Raw genomic sequence first — 23,883 nt, 5'->3', positions numbered from 1 at the left:
AGCGCGTAAAGGTTCCAGACTCTAGAACCTCCAATCTTCGGGTTCGCAACCTTTACGAGGCGTGAGTAAAGTTTCCTCGAACCTTTGGTCTGGATGTGTATGCAGTCGGTCTGCCCGCTTCAAGTGCCGAGCCTTGCATATCGACTCGAAGCGGCCACGAGTTATCATGCCATTCAGGACAAGTGTCTACCACAGCCTTTTAGGTTCCTGGACCATGATTTGCTAAAGTGCGAGAACAGAAAGAAACAACACACGCTGAAGTATCACAAGGGCGTGGATGGGATGTCCTAGTACCCCGAAAGAGTCTCCAGCTCGTCGGGCCAGGCCTGGCAGACTAGGTACTACCTTGGGTAGACGAGTTTCCCCAAGCTTGCTTCCTGCTCCACCTGTCAAGAATGAAACTGACAATGACCAGCAGTCGTTGGCTGGATGTTCTGCCGGGAAATCTGCTGAACGTGCTAGGGACGTTGTTGTATCACATCAGATACACGTGGTGGTTCGTCAAGCAGTTCTGAAAGGTGGCTGCCATGGTTCGAGCTATACGTTTCCGGACAATCCGTTCCTTGAGCCAGCGGCAGAGATTCCCATCCATGGCATCCTAGCTAATGAAATAGGATATGCTAATCAGAGTGAAGTTGAAGCTTGTTGGCATATGTGAGACACGGGACAAAAAGAATAAGTTTGACGAAAGAGACAGCGGGCGAGGGAATAGCGGTGGCGCTTTTGGGGAAGCTGGAAAAGCCGGAGGGTGTCGTGGGGTGTTGAGTGGTTGGTTGTGAAGTAAAGTCGAGTTGGTGTTGTTGATGATGATTGGTAAGGAGGTGTGGTGCCTAGGTGTGGATGGTGTGGGAGGTGAGGAGTGGTTGACCGAGAAAGCTTGGTGGGCGCCGGGACGTCATTCGCTCCCGGGGTAGAAGGAAAGGGCGGAGTGGTGGTGGTGGAGCCCGCTAGAAATCACCGGACTTGCGCCCCTTCCTCCACAGGTGGCTTCCACCATTCTCACCTTCCAACATAGACGGCGGGGCAGGAACATGTCGGGAACTGGGGAAATTGGCGCTTACCTAAGGCAGCGAACGACCTATCCACGCTACGGGTGCCTAAGGTCACAACACTACCTACCTTAGGTAAGGTAAGGTAAGGTATTTGGGAATTTGGGGTAGGTACCGTGGTACCTGTGTACGATGCCGAAGTTACCATCCAGGTTCTTTCCCATTCCCTCGGGTAGGAACTGCCTCGTTGGTGGCTTCTGGGGTACTTGAGGTGGCGTCAAGGTGGTCGGTTCCTTCACCGAGCGAACTCTGCCTTCCTTTCCGAGGTGAGGTGGTCCAGATCTCACCTGCACCTGCTCACCTTGGCTCCTCCATCTGAGCAAGGAAGGGAGGGACGATCTTGGATCTTGATGGCGATCCCTGCCTGCTGTTGCACTGCACTCAACTCACGGGCCAACTCGCACTCAACCTTGTTTCTTTCCAATTTACCCAATTTACTTTAACCAAATTTCAACTTCAACTGACCACGGTGCATTGCCAGCTTCCTTATTCTCGTCGGCCCTCACTCCGAACTTTGTCATAGCTTACCTCAACTACCTTGGGTACCGATACAGGCTATTACCATTGCAGTGGTTTCTTCGGAATCCCTTACTTGACAGGGCATTCTCGAGCTTAGCCGGACAAGCTCCTTGCTGAGCTCCATTCCCCTTCCGACACATCTCACTCGTCTCTTGTGGAGAGCTCCGCTCGAGATAGGTGGGCATCTCACTATACGGATATCTGCATATGGACACCTACGAGGAATACGCCCCCAATGGGATGCCCCAGTGGGACGCCACGAGTCTCACCTGCCTCATGCCTCTTTCAAACCCACGAGGATAGGCACCGTGTGGCCATGCGTTTCCAGACCCTACTGTCTAAGTGGACTTGCTGATGGCGTCTTCGAGAAGTCTGGCTTGATGGGAAAGCATCAATCGAATCATCAGCCACCCAGACATGGGGTTTACACCTCTCGTCATCGAGATCGCGGGTCATTACCTCCGGTGTAAGTATAACGCAAGACAAACAAGCTTCACGACATAAAGAAACTGTCTCTGCTATCCCGTTTTCTAACGGTCTGGGGTGCCTTAGCCAATGCTTGACGCCCCCGCGCCCTCGTCGACAAAGAGGAAGCAATCCAAATGCATACAGATTTGCGTCTTGCCGCGTGTTGGCCTTCGCTCGCGGCAAAGGCCAAGGACATGGGAATATCGAAAAGTCACAATTGCCGCTTCCTCTCCAGAATTCTATCGAGCGATCGACACAGTTGACCACCTTGGACAAGCTATGCCAACACTTCCCACTGTCTCACTTCAGACAACTTCAGAGGACAACAAAATAATGTGGACGTTGAAGTGGTCGATCATGCCCGAATCCAAATCGGGTGATTCTCTGGCATACGCTGGCGTTTGGTACCTGAGAATCCTCAGTCAATACCTATCACCATCCACAGCTTCGACAACCCTCGATGTTATCCATGGTGAAGACGGTTTCCGCGCGGTTCCGGCTCACCTAACTTTGCGAATTACCTTCCAAAATTACCATACATCCGTGCGAGCTGCACTTCTTCGGAGCATCTTCATGACGTATTGGCAAATGACTTCTCGCGCTTCTCGGCAGGCATTGTCCGCTTGAAGAATTACAAGTCTCCGCATATAGAGCCGCTTCTGCGCTTCTTGACACTCTCCTGAAGACGCTAGCGGACTCTTTGACGCTGGGCTGGGACCGCAAGCTCTCAACATCTGCCTGCGCTGGGTGGCGCTTTGGCTCCTAGAAGCACTTTTGGGAGCGTCTTACCTACCTTAGTCTCCTTCTTCTCTGCCACACATGCTACCAAGAATCCCCCGCCTGGACGCTTCAGGAGACACGTCTGGCTGATCGGGTTTTCCTTCTGCTGCCGCTTCAATACATCACGTCAAAGCTTAAGCAACACGGGGCCTGTTTTCCCTTGGTCGTTCAGTTAACAAGCGCCGTTTTCTGGATTGTTTTGCATTCTGAAGTATCAGCATAGTTGCTCTGCCCTGCGTGGGGGATGCTTCGGTGCATACCAAAATCTGGGGCTACTACGGAAGATGCGGAAGACGATGGCGAGGCGAGCGACTTACATGATGGATAGGACAGGTACTTGCCGAGTACTTCTCCACTTGGAAGAAGTGCCACCACTTCAAGTCATAGGTTCGCCCGCACGAACGCCTCAGGGATCTTCTAGAGCCTCGCTATTTCTAGCTTCGCAGGGCACCCGTCCTCAGTCATATCTCTACCCTCGTCCGCCTTGGGAACACAGCTGTCCACTTTTGGTTTCTCATATCAATCGATCAATCTCAGCTTGCCAGGTTGCTTGCTGCTGACACTCCTCGTCATCCTTCTGATTCGTCGTTTCGCTTTCTGAACATTTTGTTCTCGCCTTGCCGATTGGACCCCAACTGCTGATCCGGCCAGACGCATTCTCGGATCGGCCACACACCACACCAACTCTGGGAATATTGCGCCATTCGTTGAGCTGATACGCTTTTTGGGCGGTCCACCTCTGCATGGGATTGGACGCCTGAGTTGAGCTGGCAGTCTGACGCTTGACGCTGATTCACAAGTCCAAGTATAAGTCCAGGTGGAACGAACTTCACGGCGGCCAGCCCGTTTACTATAAAATGGTCAATCCTAATCGATGGTCATGGTCGGCGGGGCCACGAAGAAGTTCATTCCGAGGAGATGCGGTGAGCAGCACTCAGCCATTAGCACATTCTTCCGACAAGCCCATTTCGTGCGAGGTCGACGTCCCAAACGACCAAAACCTGCAGGGCGGCGCTACCAGTGTCTCATCGCGCCATTTGACCAAGAATCGGTGGAGCTGGCGGCCAGATGCAGCCATATCGGTAACCCTGGAAGAAAACCAAGAGACAACACAGGGCGAGAGGCAAGACAGGGAGCAAAACCAGGATCAAGCAGCCACATCAGCAAGTAAATCCCGCCGGTTGTCGAAACTCATCAAAAAGACGGATGCCGCTCCTACTTCTGCTTCTCGATCAAAACGGAGGCCGACGTCTATGATTGCACCGACAAGCTCTTCTTTCGGAGCATCGCCTTCTTATTCCCACCCAACCGACGGGGAGGATAATTCCTCTCATGCAAGCCCCCTTCCAAACCAGCCTGCCACAGGGGTCAAGAACAAGCTCAATCGCTTTCTCAGTCGACACATCGACACCCGGCAAGTTGACGAGAAAGCTGTGCCGGTGCAACATCAGCATCAGCAGACACAGGTAGATCCGACACCGCCGCCATCCCGACAGCAGCAGCAAACACAAAGACCCATGCCGATGCAACCCCCGATGCGCCATCGCCTCGAACTCCACAATCCCCAGAACACGCTTCGGACATCGCCAGCCCCCCCTGTCGCCCACATTCAGACTCAGGGTTACACTGACAACGGTCGTCTCGTTGCACCGCTGCCAGGGCTCGACGAAAACTCGCAGCTGCAGCTGCCGCCAGCGACAAGCCGACCCGCGACTGCCACAGGTCCAGTACCGGCAGCGGCGCAAAGTCTTGGTACCGGTACCCCGTCGTCATTAAGTGCTGCACCTTCGGCAGACGAGACAGGGTTGCTGAACCGCCTTATGCGACGACGATTGGCTTCCAAGGACAAGGACTCTCAGAATAAGAAGACGTCGATTTCCGCTGGCAGCGATAACATAGATTCGTCCCTGGGACTCGACCAGCAGAGGACCACGGAGCGGTGCGAGACGCAGACACGGCCTTTACTGATGAACCCGCTCATGTTGAACCCGTCGCACCCAACACCTGCCGAAAGTGAGACTGTCTTGGATGCGCGAAGGGGCTCTTTGAAGTCCTCGGTGCCCCGATTCCTACGTCCAGTCACACTGTCACAGCAAGCACCTACGAATGCGACCCAGACTGCCGGCGCCGCCGACCCGTCCAAGCCCAAGTCGCCTCCCCAACAGCAGTCAACCATGCAGGCCTCGAGTTCCAATGCGCCGACGCAGCTCAAGTCGCGATCCAAACCAAGCTTCGGAAAGAGGTTCTGGTCGAGATCCGGCGCCAATGATTTTGGAGATGACAACGTGACCAATACCGAGACACCGGCAACAGCATCGGCGCCGCGAACGGCCTATGTTCCCAAACACGCCGCGGCTGATTTTTCGCGCACGACTTACACAAATACGTCGCGCCACAGTCGCCATAGCTTCTCCTTTGGCAGCGACCCGGGTGATGGCGCTCAAGCTCTGGCCACAATAACGGCCGCCGCCGCCGCCAGGGTGAATGAGCCGGAGCAGCCTCTGGTGAGGCAACGGACGCCATCCGCAGAGACTGCCGAGAAGCGCAGGTCACGGGACATGTCGATGTCCAAGTATGAGGCGCCGCCTCCCCGCGAACTGCACCGGCGTCTCGAGATCGTTAAGAGCAGCGAAATTGAAGTGGTAACCACTAGGGAACCGGTCGCGGTCGACCCCTGGCAGCAACAGCACAACCTGTTGCAAAATACTTCAAATACGTCGTCGACGAACGGCAAGGCTCCTGCAAGATCCCATGCTCCTCGGCCATTGTCATGCAAACGACACAGCTTCAATCTTGTATCGGACCCTTACGCCAGAGACCTCACACCGCCAAAGTCAATTTCCCCAGTCGAGATGGAAGCGCCATTTGACCCGCCAAGCCAGCCAGAGCAGCAGCAGGCGCCGCCATCAGCACCGCCACGGCCCACCTCGTCTCACACTCGTCCGCAGTCTCGGCAAGAGACTCCATCTCAAGAGGCTGGTAGCCGCGAACCGACAGATTATGAACGTTTTGTGGCAGACGCTGAAGTTGCCGAACGCGAATATCACGCGCAAATGTGGCGGAACCTCGCACGACGTTCCGGGTACTACGGTTATAGCGACAACCCTTGGAGCGCGGCTCGACAGGGCGATACTCCTACTGCGCAACGCAACAACACCAACAACAAGCGAAGCAGCGCGCAGTATTCGACGGGGGCTGGCAAGCGTGCAAGCATGATGTCGTTTGGCGCGGCAGACGACGAGCGCAACTTGATTTCGTCAAGCTTTTACGGCGAGGCGCCACGCAAGCCGAGTCTCTCTCACAGCGCTAGTGTGGGAGCAGACGGGAAAAGGGGGCTTCGACACCAGGGGAGCGTGTCGAAGAGGATCTCGGACTACCTTAAGCCACCAAAGCCATCTCAGGAAGCCACGTACGAAGATTGGCCCTCTGGGCGAGCCAACCGACGCAGTGTCATTGCTGGGATATCCGAATAAAGATGAAAGAGATATGATGGGGGAGTTTGGGGATAGAAAGGATTAGGTATTGCCTTTGGGGTATTGGGCGTTGAATGCATAGAGGGCAGAATGGATGTTGTGGGCGCAACATGAACAATGTCTTCACCAAGACGATGATTTTCGGGGACGATATACCACGACTTAACCATTTCCTTACTTTTTCTTCGAGGATCAGCCTCATTAAATCTATAAAATTTGAATCAAGATGCCGATTGGAATGGGTTCCTCGCATGAAGTGAAGTACAAGTACCTAGGTAGGATCTACGGAGTACCTATCAGAAGTGACACGGAGTGTCGGGGTCCTTAACCGGCGGGGCTTCTCGGCGGAGTTCCATGGGCGGCGGGGAAAAGAGGGACGACGGCACGGATCAACCTCCTGGAGATCCATCACGGCGGAAATCTAAGGTTAAAGGCCTGGATGCATTGCTTAGGTAAGGCAGGGAACCAGGCACGCAGGTCGCAGGGTCCACGTACGCTACGTACCCCACGAGCCACTGAAAGCGAACGGTGACTGGCCACATCAGGCCAAAAGAGCCAAAAGAGCCCCCTGTTAGACTGTCCCGTCAGCTGTAAGGTGGCCTGTGAGTGGCCTCCCCCAGGTGCCCCAGCTTCCCAATTCGCCATCGCGAAAAAGGAAAGAAAAAAAACTGACAGATAACCACCACCTGGCTTTTTTGGACACTACGGATACAGTACGTAAATCTGTTGCCTTCGGCTGGCTTCTGCTTCCAGTTTCCGCCGCTCACTTCTCCGCCGCCAACGACGCGAGACCCCACAGTAAGGAAGGTAGCAGCACCACCACCACCACCAACCCTGATTCTGCCACGGGTCACCTCTTGAACTTCCTTTGCTACACCTTCACACATCGCAACATCTCTTTGTTGTGCTCCATCTGCATCATCGGGAGAAAACCACTGTCGATGCAACAAGGACATAGCATCAACCGAAACAGCCCGTCTCCATTCATTTTGTACGCCCCTCTGTCGCTTGATCCACGATACCGCGCGCGATCGCCCACCATGGCGCCCCTCGTGGACAACCCTCAGATCAAGGTGGCCGAGCTGTGGAAGCCTCTACCGACCTACTTCCACGCCTACGTCTGGCCCTTTGCCATCGTATGGCCCATCTTCCTGCGCTACTACCTTACCGCCGAGCTTTACGAGAAGCACATCGCATCCGAGGAATGGACCTTTGTGTGGATCGGCTCCATCGTCACCCTTCAGTCCCTCGCCTGGTTGAGCACCCACTGGAGCGTCAACCTCCAAGCTACCTTTACTGCCACACGCGCCCAGTCAATTGATGAGGCAGAGCTCATCAAGATCATCCCCGTTGCCAACGCCGGCTCTGCCGAAATCTGCAAAATCGTCCGCGACAAGGTAAGCCCGTTGCGAAGAAGCGATGCCCTCTACTCTCCTGCTCCCCGCGGCCTAACTGACCCAATATACTAACACCTGTACAGGTTGGCGGCAAGATCAACACCTCGTTCTTGTTCCAGAAGCGCCGCTTCATCTACTTCCCCGAGGATAAGTCCTTCCGAACCCTTGCCTACGATATCGATGCCGAACCCAAGCCCAAGATCGGACGCTACCAGCAGTCCAAGGGCATCACGACCGAAGCCGAGCTGAAGAGAATCGAGGAGCACTATGGCGCCAACGCCTTCGACATCCCCGTTCCTACCTTCACCGAGCTCTTCAAGGAGCACGCCGTCGCGCCCTTCTTCGTCTTCCAGATCTTCTGTGTTGGTCTGTGGATGCTGGATGAGTACTGGTACTATTCGCTCTTTACGCTCTTCATGCTCGTCGCTTTCGAGAGCACCGTCGTCTGGCAGCGCCAGCGTACCCTCAACGAGTTCCGTGGCATGAGCATCAAGCCCTATGATGTCTACGTATACCGCTTGGGCAAGTGGACCGAAGTCCTGAGCGACAAGCTTCTGCCTGGCGACCTCGTCTCCGTCGGACGCACCAAGGAGGATAGCGGTGTCGCCTGCGACATGCTGCTTGTTGAGGGAACTGCTATTGTCAACGAGGCCATGCTCTCTGGTGAGAGCACCCCTCTCCTGAAGGACTCTGTACAGCTTCGCCCCAGCGACGCTCCCATCGAGCCCGAAGGCCTTGACAAGAACGCTTTCTTGTGGGGTGGTACCAAGGTTCTGCAGATCACCCACGGCAACCCCGACGAAGAGAAGCCCAAGCTGGCATCCGGCGTCCCGCCCCCTCCCGATAATGGCGCCATGGCTATCGTCCAAAAGACTGGCTTTGAGACATCCCAGGGCAGCCTTGTCCGCACCATGATCTACTCCACTGAGCGTGTTTCTGCCAACAACGTAGAGGCCCTGCTCTTCATCTTGTTCCTCCTCATTTTCGCGATCGCCGCTTCGTGGTATGTCTGGGATGAGGGTGTCAAGAAGGATCGCAAGCGCTCCAAGCTTCTGCTTGACTGCGTCTTGATTGTCACTAGCGTCGTTCCTCCCGAATTGCCCATGGAACTCAGTCTTGCCGTCAACACCAGTTTGGCAGCTCTGGCCAAGCTTGCCATCTTCTGCACCGAGCCCTTCCGTATTCCCTACGCTGGCCGCATTGATATTGCCTGCTTCGACAAGACTGGTACTCTCACCGGCGAGGACTTGGTTGTTGAGGGTATTGCTGGCCTAGGACTCGGCCAGGAGGGCACAAGCACCCCTCGCGAGGCCGATGGTGCGCACTCAACCATGACCCCCGTCAACGAAATTCGCCTGGACACCACTTTGGTTCTTGCCACTGCTCATGCACTCGTCAAGCTCGACGAGGGTGAAGTTGTCGGTGACCCAATGGAGAAGGCCACTTTGACTTCTCTCGGCTGGACTCTTGGTAGAAACGACACCCTTGCCAGCAAGCCCACCACAGCTGCTGCTACTGGTGTCAGCGGAACTGTTCAGATCAAGCGCCGCTTCCAGTTCTCCTCCGCTCTCAAGAGACAGAGTACCGTTGCCACTGTGAACGGTGCCGATAAGGCTGGTAACAGGATCCGCGGTACCTTTGTCGCTGTCAAGGGCGCTCCTGAGACCATCATGAAGAGACTCTCCATCGTCCCTGCCGACTACGAAGAGACCTACAAGTACTTCACCCGCCGCGGTTCTCGTGTTCTTGCACTCGCCTACAAGCAGCTTACTGTCGATGACGAACTCGGAGGCAAGAAGATCAACGACCTCAAGCGCGACAACGTCGAGGCCGGACTCACCTTTGCCGGTTTCCTGGTTCTTTCCTGCCCGCTCAAGGATGACGCGAAGCAAGCCGTTCAGATGCTCAACGAGAGCAGTCACCGTGTCGTCATGATCACCGGAGATAACCCTCTTACAGCTGTATACGTTGCCCGCGACGTTGAGATTGTCGACCGTGAGGTCCTGATTCTTGACGCACCCGAGGACAACGAGGGCGGCGACAAGCTTGTCTGGCGCAGCGTTGACGAGAAGACTATTATCCCTGCCGATCCCTCAAAGCCTCTTGACCCCAAGATCGTTGAGAACAACGATCTTTGTGTTACCGGATACGCCCTGGCCAAGTTCAAGGACCAAGTCGGCTTCCGCCAGATTCTCCGTCACGCCTGGGTTTACGCGCGTGTGTCACCCAAGCAGAAGGAGGACATCCTTGTGGGTCTCCGAGACATGGGTTACTACACATTGATGGCTGGTGACGGTACCAACGACGTCGGCGCCCTCAAGCAGGCTCACATTGGTATCGCTCTTCTCAACGGCACTATGGATGACCTTACTCGCATCGCCGAGCACTCCCGCAACACCAAGATGAAGGAGATTTACCAGAAACAGGTTGACCTCATGAAGAGGTTCAACCAGCCCGCACCCCCTGTTCCCGTCATGATCGCCCACCTGTACCCTCCTGGCACCAGCAACCCCCACTTCACCAAGGCTGTCGAGCGTGAAGCCCAGAAGAAGAACGTCACCCCTGAAGAGTGGCTCAAGGCCAACGGCGTCAGCGCGCCCATCGAGACCGTCACTTCTCCTGGTGCTCAGCAGCTTCTCAACAGCAACGACCCCAAGGCCGCTCGTCAGGCCAAGGCTGCCGCGAACGCCGCTAGCTTTGCCGATAAGATGACCTCTAGCTTGATGGAGACGGAAATGGGCGACGACGAGCCTCCTACGCTGAAGCTTGGTGACGCCTCCGTCGCTGCTCCTTTCACCAGCAAGCTTCGTAACGTTATTGCCGTTCCCAACATTATTCGCCAGGGCCGCTGCACACTTGTCGCGACCATCCAGACGTACAAGATTCTCGCTCTCAACTGCCTCATCAGCGCTTACAGTCTGAGCGTATTGTACCTTGAGGGTATCAAGTTCGGTGACGGACAGTACACCATCAGCGGTATCCTGATGAGCGTCTGCTTCTTGTCCATCTCTCGTGCTCGCGTTGTTGAGGGTCTCTCCAAGGAGCGTCCTCAGCCCAACATCTTCAACTTTTACATCATTGGCTCGATTCTCGGACAGTTCGCCGTCCATGTCGTTACTCTCATCTACATTGCCCGATTCTGTGACAGACTTGAGCCGTAAGTTTAATCCTACTACTACTACTACTCCCCCCCCCCCCCCCCCCCCAAAGCCAAGACTAACAATGCAATAGCCGCTCTGGTGACGTTGATCTTGAGGCCGAGTTCGCGCCCAGTCTCCTCAACAGCGCCGTCTACCTGCTTCAGCTCATCCAGCAGATTAGCACATTCGCCATCAACTACCAGGGACGTCCCTTCCGTGAGGGTCTTCGCGAGAACAAGGGCATGTTCTACGGCATTGTCGGTGTTTCTGCCCTGGCCTTTTCCTGCTCCATGGAGTTCATCCCCGAGATCAATGAGCAGATGAAGCTGGTGCCCTTTAGCGATGAGTTCAAGATGACCATGACGGGCATCATGGTTATCGACTATGCCGCCTGCTGGATCATTGAGGTTGTTCTTAAGAACCTCTTCTCCGACTTCCGCCCTCGCGATATTGCTGCTCGCAGACCCGAGCAGCTGGAGCGCGAGCGCGTGCGCAAGGCAGCAGAGCAGAAGATCAAGGACGAGGAAGAGGAGAAGAAGGCGCAGGAGAAGGTGGCCGAGTTTGAGCGCAAGGTGGAGGAGCGCCGCCAACAGCTCGAGGCGTGGAGAACGGGCCGACAGAGGCAGTAGATGTGATGTCGGGGTTTTAGACTAATTGTGTAACCAAAAAGAAGTTAGACATGCAATACTTGTGGAGAGAGATATTTGTATGATAGGAAATGAGCATGAATGATATGTGCATACAACCGTTCACTTCTTTAGCCTGTGAGATTTGGTGAAGCTATGATTGTCAAACGTATCCTACGCCACGTTTGTTGCCTGAGATTTTTTGAAGACATTGCAAGGCTTTTTGTGATCCAAGTCACCATGCCCAAGAGGTATAGAGGAGCCCATGTCAATTGTCACCCTTACACAAAATAAGTTAATGGCCATGTATGCGGTGTCTCCAATGCACACACAATTGTCACACAGCCTCACGACACATCACTGCATGTCAATGAACAGAAAGTTTGAAGTCAAGCGTGTTTGAAATTTATGGTACAGAGGCAGACCCAAAGTCGATGCCACGAGCAGGGAAGCACGACTTTTTTGTGTGCGCTTCTGTGTCTACTCGTCATCCCCATTTTTCTCTTTCCCAGCCGGTATTTGGCTACGAGGAAAAAAAAGTATGTATGGGATGTGATTTTGTTTGTTTTCCAACCCTGCTCAACCATTTGTGTGTGGTTTCCATCTACTACAACATGTCCCCTAGTTTACAACAAAGTGACCGAGTGTGCACTTATTTGGGGGGGTTAGAGGCGACAAAGGCAACACCCTTGGCAATGTTCTTCTTGAGGTCAGCGAAGCAGGCCTCGAGGAGCTTCTCCTCAGCGGCGTCAACCTTGCCGAGGGGAAGGATCTTCTCGACACCGTTGGGGCCGAGCTCGACCTTTGAGGAGAAGAAGTCGATGCCCTGGTCCTTGTAGAGGGGAGAGTCGACGAAAGTGGGCTCAACGATACCCTTCTCGCCCTGGGAGGCGCGGAGGAGGGACTCGGCCATGCGGGCACCGGCGAAGGCCATGGAGAGGGTGGCGGAGCCGGCGCCGTCCTTGGCCTTGACGACCTCGTCACCACCGAACTGGACGCGGTTGACGAGCTCGGCGTTGGAGGAGAGGTCGGGGTGGTTGGACTGGGAGAAGAGGGGAACGATGGTGACGCCAGAGTGGCCACCGACGACGGTGATGTTCTCGTCCTTGGGGTCGGTGGACTTGATCTCGGAGACGAAGCGGGAGGCGCGAACGACGTCGAGGGTGGTGACACCGAAGAGGCGCTTGGGGTTGTAGACGCCGCGGGCCTTGAAGACCTCGGAGACGATGGGGACGGTGGAGTTGACGGGGTTGGAGATGACGAGGATATTAGCGTCGGGGCAGGACTCGGCGCAGGCCTTGGCGAGGTCGCGGACGATGGAGGCGTTTGTGTTGAAGAGGTCGTCACGGGTCATGCCGGGCTTGCGGGGGACACCGGCGGGGATGAGGACAACCTCGGCGCCCTTGAGAGCGCTGGCGAGGCCGGTGGCTGTGGGGTCGTAGCCCTTGACGACGGACTTGGTGTTGACGTGGGAGATGTCGGCGGCGACACCTGGGGAAGAGTCAATTGGGTGCTGCAGAGGAAGAGGGTGATGAAGATGATGATGAGCTTACCAGGGCCTCCGCGGATATCGTAGAGAGCGAGCTCAGTGACTCTGGGGTTGAGCTTCATGAGCAGGGAGAGGGGCTGGCCAATACCACCGGCGGCACCGAGAACGGCGACCTTGGAGAGCTGTGGGAGGAAGACATAGTGTCAGCTAGATGGTCTTGTATTTGTTTGTTTGTGTGGGTGCCAATGTGGTGATGGTGCATGTCTTTGTTGACATTGGACCATCACGAAGCTTCATAGCTGTGTCTCCCTTCAGTTCCGTGCCCCGAGGTCGGCTTTTCGGAGCTATGGAGAGGAGAGCTCTGCTTGATGCACATGTATGGAGGAATTGCGTGTTGACGAATAACTTACGCTTCTCGCCGAGGCGGAGAACATGCGGCGCTGGACGAAAGACATGATTGCGACGAGAAGGGGGGATGTGTAGTAGGTAGATGGTACACAAATGGGATGGAGGAAGGAGGAAGAAAAAGAGCAGAGGTTTAAAAATTTATGAGGCGCGCGAAATAAGTTGGCAGGCACACAGCAACAGCGAGTACTCCGTACGTACACTGGACAGGTCACAGCCCAGCGGACGGGAGCCACAGACAGTGAGTGGATGGACGGGGGGGGGGGGGCCGGGAATGGGAGGATGCGGCCTTGCGAGTGGGTGAAGCGGAAAAAGATGGGGCATCCAGGTGTCCATCTCACTGTCCACTGTCCACTGCCAGCTCTTTCCCCCGTCATTCCCGGTGGTCACTCACTCACTCACTGCTCCTTCCCGTCCCCTTCTCGGTCTCGCTCTTGCCCGCCATTCCCAGGGTCGTTACCTTCCTGCACTGCTGACTGACCGGGACTTGCTTCTTTCCTGAGGCTGCAAGGTGCGAGGGCAGGAAGGAGTGATCACGATTCACCAGCAAAAACAGCAAGAACAAACCCCATGCCAACTCCAATCTGGGACTAGCGTCACGGCCACCCGGAAGACTACGGGGAAACGCCGGAGAGGATACGTACTCCACACCCTTCTGCGGTGCATTAGGTTCTGTAGCATCTTTTTTTCCTTCCTTTTCTTCCTCTCAGCTTCCTATCGCCGAGCTTGGTCCCCGACCCTCCCACTGCTGCCACCCAACCCCGGAACGAGAGATGCAGTCGACACTGCCGCACCCATTAGACACCCTCGGATGGACGGACGGACGGTCTGATCATGGCACATGCCTATCTACGACTGTTGCAACCCATCCGCTGTGCATGATGATAGCTATATAGTCAAGAATCTCGCGATGCTTCCCTCGACCCGAGGTTACGGTAAAGCGTGCTCAAGTGTACCCCTTCTCAACTACTACCGTTGTATGTTAGTAAACAAGACAGGCAATGGACGCAATGGGTGGACGGATGGCCGTCCCTAGGATCCCCCAGCATCCGTCGGAGAACATGTTACGCTGTCGATGAGAACCGGCTTGCTTCATGTGACATCTTCTCAGACAGCCTTACTCGAGATATGCATGTCTTCTCTGGCCCTACCCATGAAGCAAACCGAGGATGTACACACACAATTGGGGGAGCCAGAACACGCCATCTCACTGGTGCGCATGTTGCCTTTTCCTTCTGGCGCCGCCGAAAAGGTGTGCAAGAGTTCTGAAAACGCCGCAACCGGCGCCGACTCATGACCTCATGACCCGCCAGTCTTGTACGGCCCGCGCCTTGCAGCCGGCTTTCACCCCGGCTCCGACTGGCACCTCCCGGTCTGTGGCATCCGATGATGTTGCGTCTTTCCACTGCCGTAACCTACGAAAGTAGGTTTTGAGGCGATAGTCTGTACCTGAGGATGCCCTAAGTACTCATGATATAGGATGGTCCGGATGAACACTAGACTGTTCGAGAGTTGTTAGAAACGTTCATCGACTTGTGCCAAGCTCTGCCGTATCACGCATGGGAAACCAGAGATGAGCAGAAGAAGGACTGCATAACGAAGTAATATCGATCAAATATGAACATATTGGCTAATAAACTACAATTGTTCAACGCCAAAGGTACCGTCCTGCTTCTCCCCAGTCCGGTGTCAAAGGAGCTCTCAGCACGCCGAGTGACTCTTCGGCGACGCAGCGGGGTTTGCCGGCCGGTCACAGTGCTGCCCCCACCGTAAAGTTGACCGTCGCGGGGGAGATGTGGCGCTAGCTCTCAGGAACATCATCTAAAGAAAGACCCCGCCACTTTTGACAATTTCATCATCATTCTCACACCCGTGAACATCTCAACTGCTGCGACAACAGCCACTCTCCCTTCCATCCCCAAACAACTGCGACCACGATTCGAGTAACAGCTTCTAAAACTTCGAATACACACTCCAAAACAAAAGAGATATAGAGCTCCCAACATGTCTCTGGCGCAGCTCTCCCGCCTGCTGCCTCTCCCCGAGGATGAGCTGAAGCAAATGCTCGACTACGCAAACACATTATCGAAATCCGAAGCCGCAAACCACTTCAACGACTTGCTAGGCGACTCCCCACAGGCTGTCGAATTCATATCTTCCTTCAATTCTCGACGACAAGAGAAGAAGACGCCGGCCCCAGCGCCCCAATCCAGTTCCATCAGCTCAAGTGCCCCTGAACCTGCACCAAGGACATCACGAGGCCCCAAGAAGAAGAAGGCCAACATACACACACCAGCCGCGAGGCAGATCGACGCTGCGCCTCCTCCGGGGGCAAGCTACAATAAAAAGTCGCAGGAGGATGAGTGGTATGGAGGGAAGAAGCCAGCTCAGGCGGTGGAGAGTAGTAGTAGTAGCAGCAGCATCAGCACCGCCTTTCCACAACTAGGGGCCCCGTCGTCGGGTTCCAAACAACCGCCAAAGAGCGCGACCCCTCCTCCGCAGCAGCAGCAAAGAACGGCCGGAGGCTACTTGATTTCCGACGTCAAGGCCAAGCCCAAGTCGAACCCCGTGTCACGATCCTCTACTCCCAAGCCTACGACGAAACCTACAAAGATATCGATTGCCGGCGGTACGCCAATGGCGGGTGCATCAACGGCCCTCAATGACCTGGATGCCGCCATCAGGTCCCTGGAGGTGACAACGAACCGGACAATGGGCGACGACCCGAGAGCCAGGAGGTGCAATTGTGTTGCTACACGGCACCCGCTGCAGACCGCGGCGCCAAACTGCCAGTCATGTGGCAAGGTCATCTGTGTCAAGGAAGGTCTCGGACCATGCACATTTTGTGGCACGCCTCTACTATCATCGGAGGATGTTCAAGGAATGATTCGGGAGCTCAAGTCCGAGCGAGGAAAGGAGCGCATGGCTGCGGATAGAGATGCTCACAAGCGCGCCGAGGTCAGCAAGAAGCCGGCGCCATTCACCCAGCATAAGATGACCGAGGCGGAGGCCAAGGCGAAGGAGCACCGGGACAAGTTGTTGAACTTCCAGGCGCAGAACGCGCGGCGAACAACGGTCAGAGACGAGGCGGCGGACTTTGATGTCAGCGGGGCCATGGCCGGCAGCGGAGGCAATATCTGGTCGACGCCCGAGGACCGTGCCAGGGAGCTCAAGAGGCAGCAGAAGATTCTCCGCGAGATTGAGTGGAACGCGAAGCCCGAGTACGAGAAGCGGCGGCAGGTGGTCAGCATTGACGTGGTGGGTGGGAAGGTGATTAGAAAGATGGCGGCTGTGGAACGGCCGACGACGCCGGACGAAGAGGATGTTGTTGTGGATGAAGTTGAAGATGAGAATTACAGCCTTGCTAGCCAGCGGCAGGGTGGACAGGGTGGTGGTGGTGGCGGCGGTGCTTTCAGTCAGAATCCTTTACTCGGAGGACTGATCAAACCGGTGTGGGACGCCAAGGGGAAGGGAGCACAGCTGGAGGGCCGCAAGGATAGAAAGACGCAGTGGAGGAGGGTGGTACAGGACGACTTTGGGGACAACGAAGCGGTGATATTAGATGGCGGGGCGCATGGATACTCGGCGACGGGTGATGAGCCAGCGTGCGGTTGAGTTGTCTGTGGAGTGGTCGTGGAGCCAGGAGTGTGGAGGATCCTCAACATGTGGCATGCTGGATGGTTGGGTTAGAGTCTTTTATAGATGAGACATGCCGCATTCCTCGGGGACTTCATGTGTTCAAAACAAAGCATTGTCTAGCGGTGACGGAGGTGCACTCGGTTGGTTGGTTGCATACATGACATGGTTGGGGGATCTGATAGAAACCATCTGCTCCGTAAGGTAGAGATAGAGATAGACCACTGGTACCAATTAGACGTCGAATGCTCGGTTCACATTTGGGCTTGGGCAGCAACACTTGATCTCCAGGGGTATCCGGTTGATGGCCCAATCAAAAACATAGATAAGGCCTGGAATAGCAAGTTGATGTTTGATGAAGAGCAAACATGATGTTGAGGGTGTCCAGTTTGTTATAAGAGGTTCAAGGAAGGGTGATGTTGAGGTGAGGAAAAGGAACCCGGATAGACGGAGAGGTGGTGGTGGTGGTTAAAGGTACTTTGGTACAACATCATGTGACTTCGTGTCTTTGACCTGCTGAGTCAGGCCGAGCGGGAAGCCGGGCGTGTCGCAGTCGCTCGAGTTTTGCCGCCACAGCTGTCCTCGGTCGGGTGTCATTTTTTTCTGGCAGGACTAACTGGCTGAAATTCTGACATTAGCGGCATTGCACTACTTTGGCACACTTCATTCTTCTTGTTGACACTTTTGTCACTTTTGTTTTCTGAACAGAGTATTTTCGCTTTGAGAAGATAGGCATCCTCTTGCGTGACCACTGACTGGGGGTCCTCGTCTGTCTAGCGAAACGAACCCCAAGAGCGTTAGGTTAGGACGACTGGAAGGGGGGAATTCGCCATTGTTACAGTGGAGAAGCCGCTGCAAGACACAGCCGAGAGACACTGGAAACTCCCCCAGAACAACGGGCCAGAACAAGAGTCAACAATTCATGGGCAAGGGATCCGACGGAAACACACACACACACACACACACACACACACACACATCCACCAGACGGGACACACCTGGGCAGAAAAAACATACGGGGACTTACTTTGAAAGAGAACAACCGAAGACAAGGTGGGCGAAAATAACGCGACGCAGACCGCGTAAACCGCCCTTTCCACCACCACCCCAGCCCACCTCAGTTGTCGCTCCTCTCTTGCTCCTCCCGCCGCGCAGTCTCCATCCCCCCCCCCGCCTGTCCATCAATCCCACAGCTAATTATCGTCCCTCTACTGCGTAAAGTCGGTCTTACCTTAGGTACCCGCGACCGTTAGCAGATGCCTCGACAGCGGACACCACCGCCTGTGTGACCTGCCTAGTGTCGTCCGCGTATGCAACCACAGCCTACCTACCACCACACCGCACACCCGATCCTCGTCGCAACCCTCACCCGTCAATTCGGTCACTCCTACACCTCCGACCACCAGATCCTCCTCTCCCCTCCCCTCGCCGGCCTCGTTGCCGTATATCGTCCTCATCGGTGTTTGAATACACCCTCGAACATACTTGCTCCCTCTCTCCGCCGGCCGCCCGACGCCTCTATCATCACACCTCAATCCGGCGCATCACCAGTCTGTCCGCCATGGACTCTGCCTCCATCCCGCCTCGGCTGGGCCACATACACGAATCCGACCGACAACACTTCAAAATGCACTCTCCTGCGAGTCTGCAAGACACGGGGCTGCTACCGGATAAAGCCGCTCGTCGTGCCCTGCAGCCCTCGACCCGGCCCCAGACCGTCGCCTCATCCGACGCGCTCCCCAACGACAAAGCCGCATCGTTCTCGGGCGACGCGACTGCGAACCACCGCCACAACCTCCATAACCACGTCCACGTCCACGCACACGGCCAGCAACCCCAGCCAAACTACCAGCAGCCCTCGCAACCTTTCATAACATTAAATCATGTTCCTCGCATAGCCGATCACCAACCGCTCAAGACCATATCAATTGCTGCACCCTTCGTGGCTTCCCAGGTCACTCCATCCGCCCATCAGCGACCGCTCCCCTCCTCTGACTCGCAGACCTCGAGCCTGTCCGCCGAACCCGCCAACGTCTTCACGCCGCCCGCCAGTCAGGGTGACATGCCAGGAGGAAGCCTCAACGGTCACGATTCCAGCCAAGAATCGCAACTTCTCCAACTATCCCACATTGCCGCCGCCCAGGACAAATTGGCCGAGGACAATGTAATGGCAACTGCTCGGAAGCGAATGGCCGACGGTGCTCTTAAGGAGAACACCTCTCCTGTCCGGATGGGACACTCGAGGAATACGAGCACCGTCAGCATGGCTTCGACTACAGCCAGCAGTATCGGTGATGTAAGTTGGCACGCGACACTACCAAAAGAAACCTTGGCTGACCCATGTGTTATATAGTGGTCCAGCGATCTTAAAACGCGCCTTTCCTACGCAATGCTGAAGGTAAATCACGGCTGGCAATCACACTCGATTGATGAAGTCGAATCCATGGCCTCCCAGGCCGCTTCGCCCACCTCTAGCCATTCCACCTTGCACGGCCGTCAAGAGCTGTCTGCAAGTCCTCGCGCCAATATGGCTCGTTATCAACCCGTCAGTGCCGCCACCACAGCAAGCTCTGGCCCAAGCCCTGCAACGTACGAATCCTTCTGGAAGGAGGGACAAAGATCCGCGCATACTTCTGCTTCACCTCCAGCACCCGTACAAAATCAAAACGTCCCTACACTTGCACCGCCTGCTCCGATTCAGCCGTCGAGGCCAATGGGAGGCCATAATCCACGCCGGAATTCAAATCCTCGCTACACTCCAACTCTTCTCTCCCACTCACACAGCGCGTCACCGCATACGCCTTCTCAACCGAACAACAATGCAACGCCAAATCAGAGGTTAGGCCGGACTACACTCATCGACCCGATCCTCTTCTCACCTAATCAAAACGTTAGAGAGCAGGACGCTATCGAATCACTGCTCTTTATGAGCAGTCCCGGAAACTCGGCCAACATGAAGCACAACTACTCGGCATCAGCAGCATCCAATTTGCCCGGTCGTCACGCTCTGCCGAGCTCTCAACCCCGCAAAAGCCTGCCCTCGCAGCGGCCCCTGCCGCAAAAACGCGTGGGCTTTGAGAAGAGCCCTGGGGGTATGACGGCAGTGAGCGACATGGATATTGACATGGACTCACCTCAGTCACGAGGGCCAATGAGGAGGCGAATCAACGGAAGCGCCAGCTTCTCTGGAGGGACCACCGGCAGCACGCTGCGTCCTCAACTGTCATTACCGGCAGCCCTGGGGAGTACTTCACGACCACGGCCACGCTTAGCGGACGCGGACATTGAGCGGATGATTGATCAAGTAGCGCAAGCGGGCGACAGCTCTGACGACGATGACGGCGAAATCCAGATTCCAGGGAGGAGTCGACCAGAAGGGACCGTAGGAGGCTGATTGCCGTGTTTCTTGGGGGGGGGGTTTTCAGTTCTCTTTGCATGGATGATCACCCGGGGGATCTGCACTGCTTTATCTGAATTGCATATATACGTGTTTTGGCCCCGTTCGAACCGAGGTTTCAAGGTTCTCGGGAGAAACGCGATGATGATGACGACTTTTCTTTCATTGGGGCACATATATACACACCTGCACGTTGGGCAATGTTCGCCCAAGGTGGGGTTTTGAGTATCACACGGGCAGTTAGTTGGCCGAGTTTTTGCCCGTCTTCACACGAGGAAGGGATTTCATTTGGGGAGCATAAGGGGGCCTCGTACCTCTGGTGGAGTTTTGATTATTGGAGTTTTCTCAATTAGGATTTTATATGCATTGCATGGCTGAGGCCACGAGTAGCAGCATCAAACACGCATAGGATGGGACCTTTTGGCCACCGTGCAAAATGAAAGCAAATTATTGGTTTATACAAGTTGATTTGCGCGCGCCGTGAGACGCTCAAAAGGTATCTGAGTAGGCCAGTGAAGCCATCGATATCGTATCCCCTGAACATTCCCATATCAACACGTCCACCCCTTCTCTCTAATGCCACAGCTGCGCAGGTATATAGTAGATAGTAAAATCATTCCATGTATAAAATCCCATGACCCAAAAACGCCAGTCGTAATCAAATAGTCATCATCCAGAGTGGTCTTTTACCAGCCTCCATGGTGGCCATGATGTCCGTGGTGATCGTGGTGACCGCCCCCGTGGTGAGGAGGACCGCCGTGGTGTCCTCCGTGGGACTTTTCACGATGCATCAACGAACCGACCAGCCCGCCGAAGCCACCGGAGGAATGATGGCTACCGCCGTGGTGCGGGGGACCATGATGCGGCGGGCCGTAGTGGTGACCTCCGTACGGGGGCGGGGGAGGCCCCCCGTGGTGGTGGTGGCCTCCATAGTGGGGAGGAGGAGGCGGCGGCGGGTGATGATGCCCGTGATGTCCATGGTGACCGTGTCCGTGGCTACTGCTGCTGGAGTGCCCGTGGTGACTCCCACTCAACCGATGCTCCAACTTGTTCGCGACAACCGCACCGCCCAACGCCCCCGCCACGGCGCCGAGTTTGCCCCCCAGAAACTTCTTGCCTGCGTACCCTCCTGCCGCGCCGCCGCCGATGGTGGAGATGATGCCGCGTTCGCCTTCTTGGCCTGTACCGAGTTGGGCGTCGTAGCCTGGTGGACCGGAGGATCGGGAGCGGTGGTGAGATGAGGAGGAAGAAGAGCCCGGGAGGCCGAGGGAGGAGAAGGAGGAGCGGGGACGGTCGGAGGTTGCGGAGCGGGGGCGGTAGCCTGCTTGGTCTATGAGGGGGCCTGCGGATAGGTGTTGGCTGTGGCGGGAGGAGGAACCGCCGGGGGTGTGTGTGTTTTGGCGGGTGCCGCCGTAGTAGTCTTGTGCTGACATTTGAGGATGGATTGGTTGTTTTGTGTGTTTGTTTGTGTTGTTGTTGTTGGTGAGTGTGTGTGTGTGTGTGTAAGTGGTTTGTATTCGCTCGAGGTTTGGGTATAAGTGGCGAGTTGTTGATGAACAGGATATAAGTCAAAGCAGATAGATGGGAGACGGGGGGCACACCAGCCTTAAGTAAACCAGTCGTCTGAACAGGTTCACAAGGGAACCAGTCCAAGCTGGCCGGTGATCAAGGCATGACTGTGACATAAGAGAGAGAGAGAAAGCTTTCGCGACGAGGATGGATCCCAGGAGCGGCGCAAGGTCGCGCTGGGGCGGAGTTGTCTGGGGTTGAGGGGCACTGGTGGTGTTGCGTAAGGCGGCGGCCCCTCTCTTTTGGGGTCACTTTACTGTCCTACAAGGAGGTACAGGCTCGCTCCCGCGTCCATCCCTTCACGGTCACTCCACTTGGTCCCGGGGCTCAGCGCCCCAATGGTTGATAGTACACGTACCTCACTATGATAAGTCATTCTGTTCAATAGTCTTCTCCCGCGGTGACGGTGGTTGACACGCGTTGAATGTGTTCGTGCCTTGGCTGTACATGTCTGGCGGCGCTAGTGGGCGAGACAGATGGTCATGATGCCGAGTCTTTGGGTACCGTCACGGGACTCTCATGAGATGTACTCCTGCACATGTACTGCAGAGATGGATCTCTGTCTGGGGATGGGGTATATCTGTGTGGGACGGAACGTCTGATGTGAAAGAGGAAAGGTATGCTCGTCATTGTTTGCCCTGGCATTATGCCTTGTGCCCTGACCTCACTCAGTTTGGCAGTTCGGGTATACAGATACAGACGGCACGCAGTACGGAGTACGTTAGGCGTTCCAATCTGCAAGCACACCTTATTTTTTTTTTTGCTTGTTCGCGGGTTGTGGATTACCGGACCTGCAGACGGCAGATTGCGAATGCACGGCAGGTAGTTTCCCACAAGGCGCATGCAAAGAATATCGAAATCGGTCCTGGGCGAAGTTGGGCGGGGGAGATGCGAGATTGCCGACTGGGGTGCGACAGTTGATAGGGCAGACTTTTTTTTTTTTGTGAGGAATGAGAATACGACTGAGAGTGAGTGTGAGCACTGAGAGCGAGGACTGAGGACTGAAAGTGAGAGTGAGACAACAGTAAGAGTGAAAGTGAAAGTGAAAATGAAAATGAAAATGAAAATGAGTGAGTTCGGGGGAGGCGGTGCGCTAGGCCCCACCCACATGGCTCCACTTGCTCTTTCGGGATGGACCATGTCACCTTCCGTCCCGTGCTTCGGGTCTTCGGCGTTAGGGGTGCCAGTCGGCGAGTCCGGAGAGCCACCGCGATTGCGTGTTCACCTTTACAATCAACTACCACTACCTCAAATCACAACACAATAGTCCTCTCCAACACTAACAACGTCATTCTGAGGCTTCGTGAGGCTCCCAATACCTCCGCAATCGGTCTCGTCATCTTCAATCTACGGTTCACCACAATACACCACCCTCTCGGCTACACTCGCATCTTGACATCAGATGATCCCAAGGCACCAAAAGTTAGCATATGGATAACCCTCATCCCAGCTCAGCCTCACAGACAACCTCAGACCGCGCCCATTGCCTCGCCAGACGCAAATCAGCCCTGAGTCACTTTTGTTTTGGAAAAACTTCAGATCACCATCATGGTTTGAACGCAATACCTTATTCTTCCCGGCCCTCGCGCTTCTCCACGGCTTTAACGATCCTATACTATAAGGTAGTCTCAGTCCGTACGGATACTAGCAGCCAAGACGGCAGACACGGCTCCAAGGCAACAAGGTTCGCCTGTTCGTCGCCGACTCATGAGAAGCAGGAGCCCGGTAGCATCCCAATCTGCCCTGATTGAGGCCCACCCCGCTTTCTTCTAGAACATGTCGAAACATTTTCTAGGTTTTTTACTTGCAAATCCTTGGGGGTGACTTTCAAAGTTCATTGGGGCAGCGCCCGAGCCTCACTCGCGGAGCGCTGGGGAGCTTGGAGCAGGGATGGGGCTCTGAACCCGCGCCACAGTCCACAACCGGCATCTCGGA

The 23,883-nt window shown here is 55.4% G+C and overlaps 8 protein-coding genes across 8 annotated transcripts; 6 read left to right on the top strand and 2 right to left on the bottom strand.

Annotated features, from left to right (window-relative positions):
- The first annotated feature begins 1,944 nt into the window (after nucleotides 1-1,944).
- Nucleotides 1,945-3,046, top strand: BDP81DRAFT_437732 (uncharacterized protein). The gene is made up of 2 exons (XM_060591257.1): nucleotides 1,945-2,034; nucleotides 2,121-3,046. The coding sequence occupies exon 2, from the start codon at nucleotides 2,124-2,126 to the stop codon at nucleotides 2,661-2,663; it is 540 nt and encodes a 179-aa protein (XP_060440520.1). The 5' UTR covers nucleotides 1,945-2,034; nucleotides 2,121-2,123; the 3' UTR covers nucleotides 2,664-3,046.
- A 208-nt stretch (nucleotides 3,047-3,254) lies between these two features.
- On the top strand, nucleotides 3,255-6,532 carry BDP81DRAFT_437731 (uncharacterized protein). Its single transcript, XM_060591256.1, has one exon. The coding sequence runs from the start codon at nucleotides 3,674-3,676 to the stop codon at nucleotides 6,287-6,289; it is 2,616 nt and encodes an 871-aa protein (XP_060440519.1). The 5' UTR covers nucleotides 3,255-3,673; the 3' UTR covers nucleotides 6,290-6,532.
- A 797-nt stretch (nucleotides 6,533-7,329) lies between these two features.
- Nucleotides 7,330-11,455, top strand: BDP81DRAFT_330213 (uncharacterized protein; the record flags this gene model as incomplete). The annotated part of the gene is made up of 3 exons (XM_060585383.1): nucleotides 7,330-7,686; nucleotides 7,770-10,843; nucleotides 10,918-11,455. 3 exons carry the CDS (start codon nucleotides 7,330-7,332, stop codon nucleotides 11,453-11,455), a joined length of 3,969 nt encoding a protein of 1,322 aa, XP_060440518.1.
- A 362-nt stretch (nucleotides 11,456-11,817) lies between these two features.
- On the bottom strand, nucleotides 11,818-13,247 carry BDP81DRAFT_110153 (malate dehydrogenase). Its single transcript, XM_060581469.1, has 2 exons — nucleotides 13,006-13,247; nucleotides 11,818-12,943 (listed from the first exon to the last, which is right to left on the bottom strand). The coding sequence occupies exons 1-2, from the start codon at nucleotides 13,061-13,063 to the stop codon at nucleotides 12,105-12,107; spliced, it is 897 nt and encodes a 298-aa protein (XP_060440517.1). The 5' UTR covers nucleotides 13,064-13,247; the 3' UTR covers nucleotides 11,818-12,104.
- Nucleotides 13,248-15,350: 2,103 nt separating this feature from the next.
- BDP81DRAFT_382996 (putative zinc finger motif, C2HC5-type-domain-containing protein) lies at nucleotides 15,351-17,394 on the top strand (the record flags this gene model as incomplete). Its single annotated transcript, XM_060586925.1, has 2 exons — nucleotides 15,351-15,753; nucleotides 15,793-17,394. The coding sequence occupies 2 exons, from the start codon at nucleotides 15,351-15,353 to the stop codon at nucleotides 16,959-16,961; spliced, it is 1,572 nt and encodes a 523-aa protein (XP_060440516.1). The 3' UTR covers nucleotides 16,962-17,394.
- Nucleotides 17,395-18,543: 1,149 nt separating this feature from the next.
- On the top strand, nucleotides 18,544-20,376 carry BDP81DRAFT_330117 (uncharacterized protein; the record flags this gene model as incomplete). The annotated part of the gene is made up of 2 exons (XM_060585372.1): nucleotides 18,544-19,278; nucleotides 19,336-20,376. The coding sequence occupies 2 exons, from the start codon at nucleotides 18,544-18,546 to the stop codon at nucleotides 20,374-20,376; spliced, it is 1,776 nt and encodes a 591-aa protein (XP_060440515.1).
- A 689-nt stretch (nucleotides 20,377-21,065) lies between these two features.
- BDP81DRAFT_453684 (uncharacterized protein) lies at nucleotides 21,066-21,812 on the bottom strand (the record flags this gene model as incomplete). The annotated part of the gene is made up of 1 exon (XM_060592857.1): nucleotides 21,066-21,812. The coding sequence occupies one exon, from the start codon at nucleotides 21,810-21,812 to the stop codon at nucleotides 21,066-21,068; it is 747 nt and encodes a 248-aa protein (XP_060440514.1).
- Nucleotides 21,813-23,197: 1,385 nt separating this feature from the next.
- On the top strand, nucleotides 23,198-23,757 carry BDP81DRAFT_110084 (uncharacterized protein). Its single transcript, XM_060581468.1, has one exon. The coding sequence runs from the start codon at nucleotides 23,379-23,381 to the stop codon at nucleotides 23,697-23,699; it is 321 nt and encodes a 106-aa protein (XP_060440513.1). The 5' UTR covers nucleotides 23,198-23,378; the 3' UTR covers nucleotides 23,700-23,757.
- Nucleotides 23,758-23,883: the final 126 nt, after the last annotated feature.

This window comes from Colletotrichum phormii (genome assembly GCF_030913505.1).
Source record: "Colletotrichum phormii strain CBS 102054 chromosome Unknown BDP81scaffold_24, whole genome shotgun sequence".
NCBI classification, from domain to species: domain Eukaryota; kingdom Fungi; phylum Ascomycota; class Sordariomycetes; order Glomerellales; family Glomerellaceae; genus Colletotrichum; species Colletotrichum phormii.
This window is presented reverse-complemented; position numbering and strand designations above follow the sequence as displayed.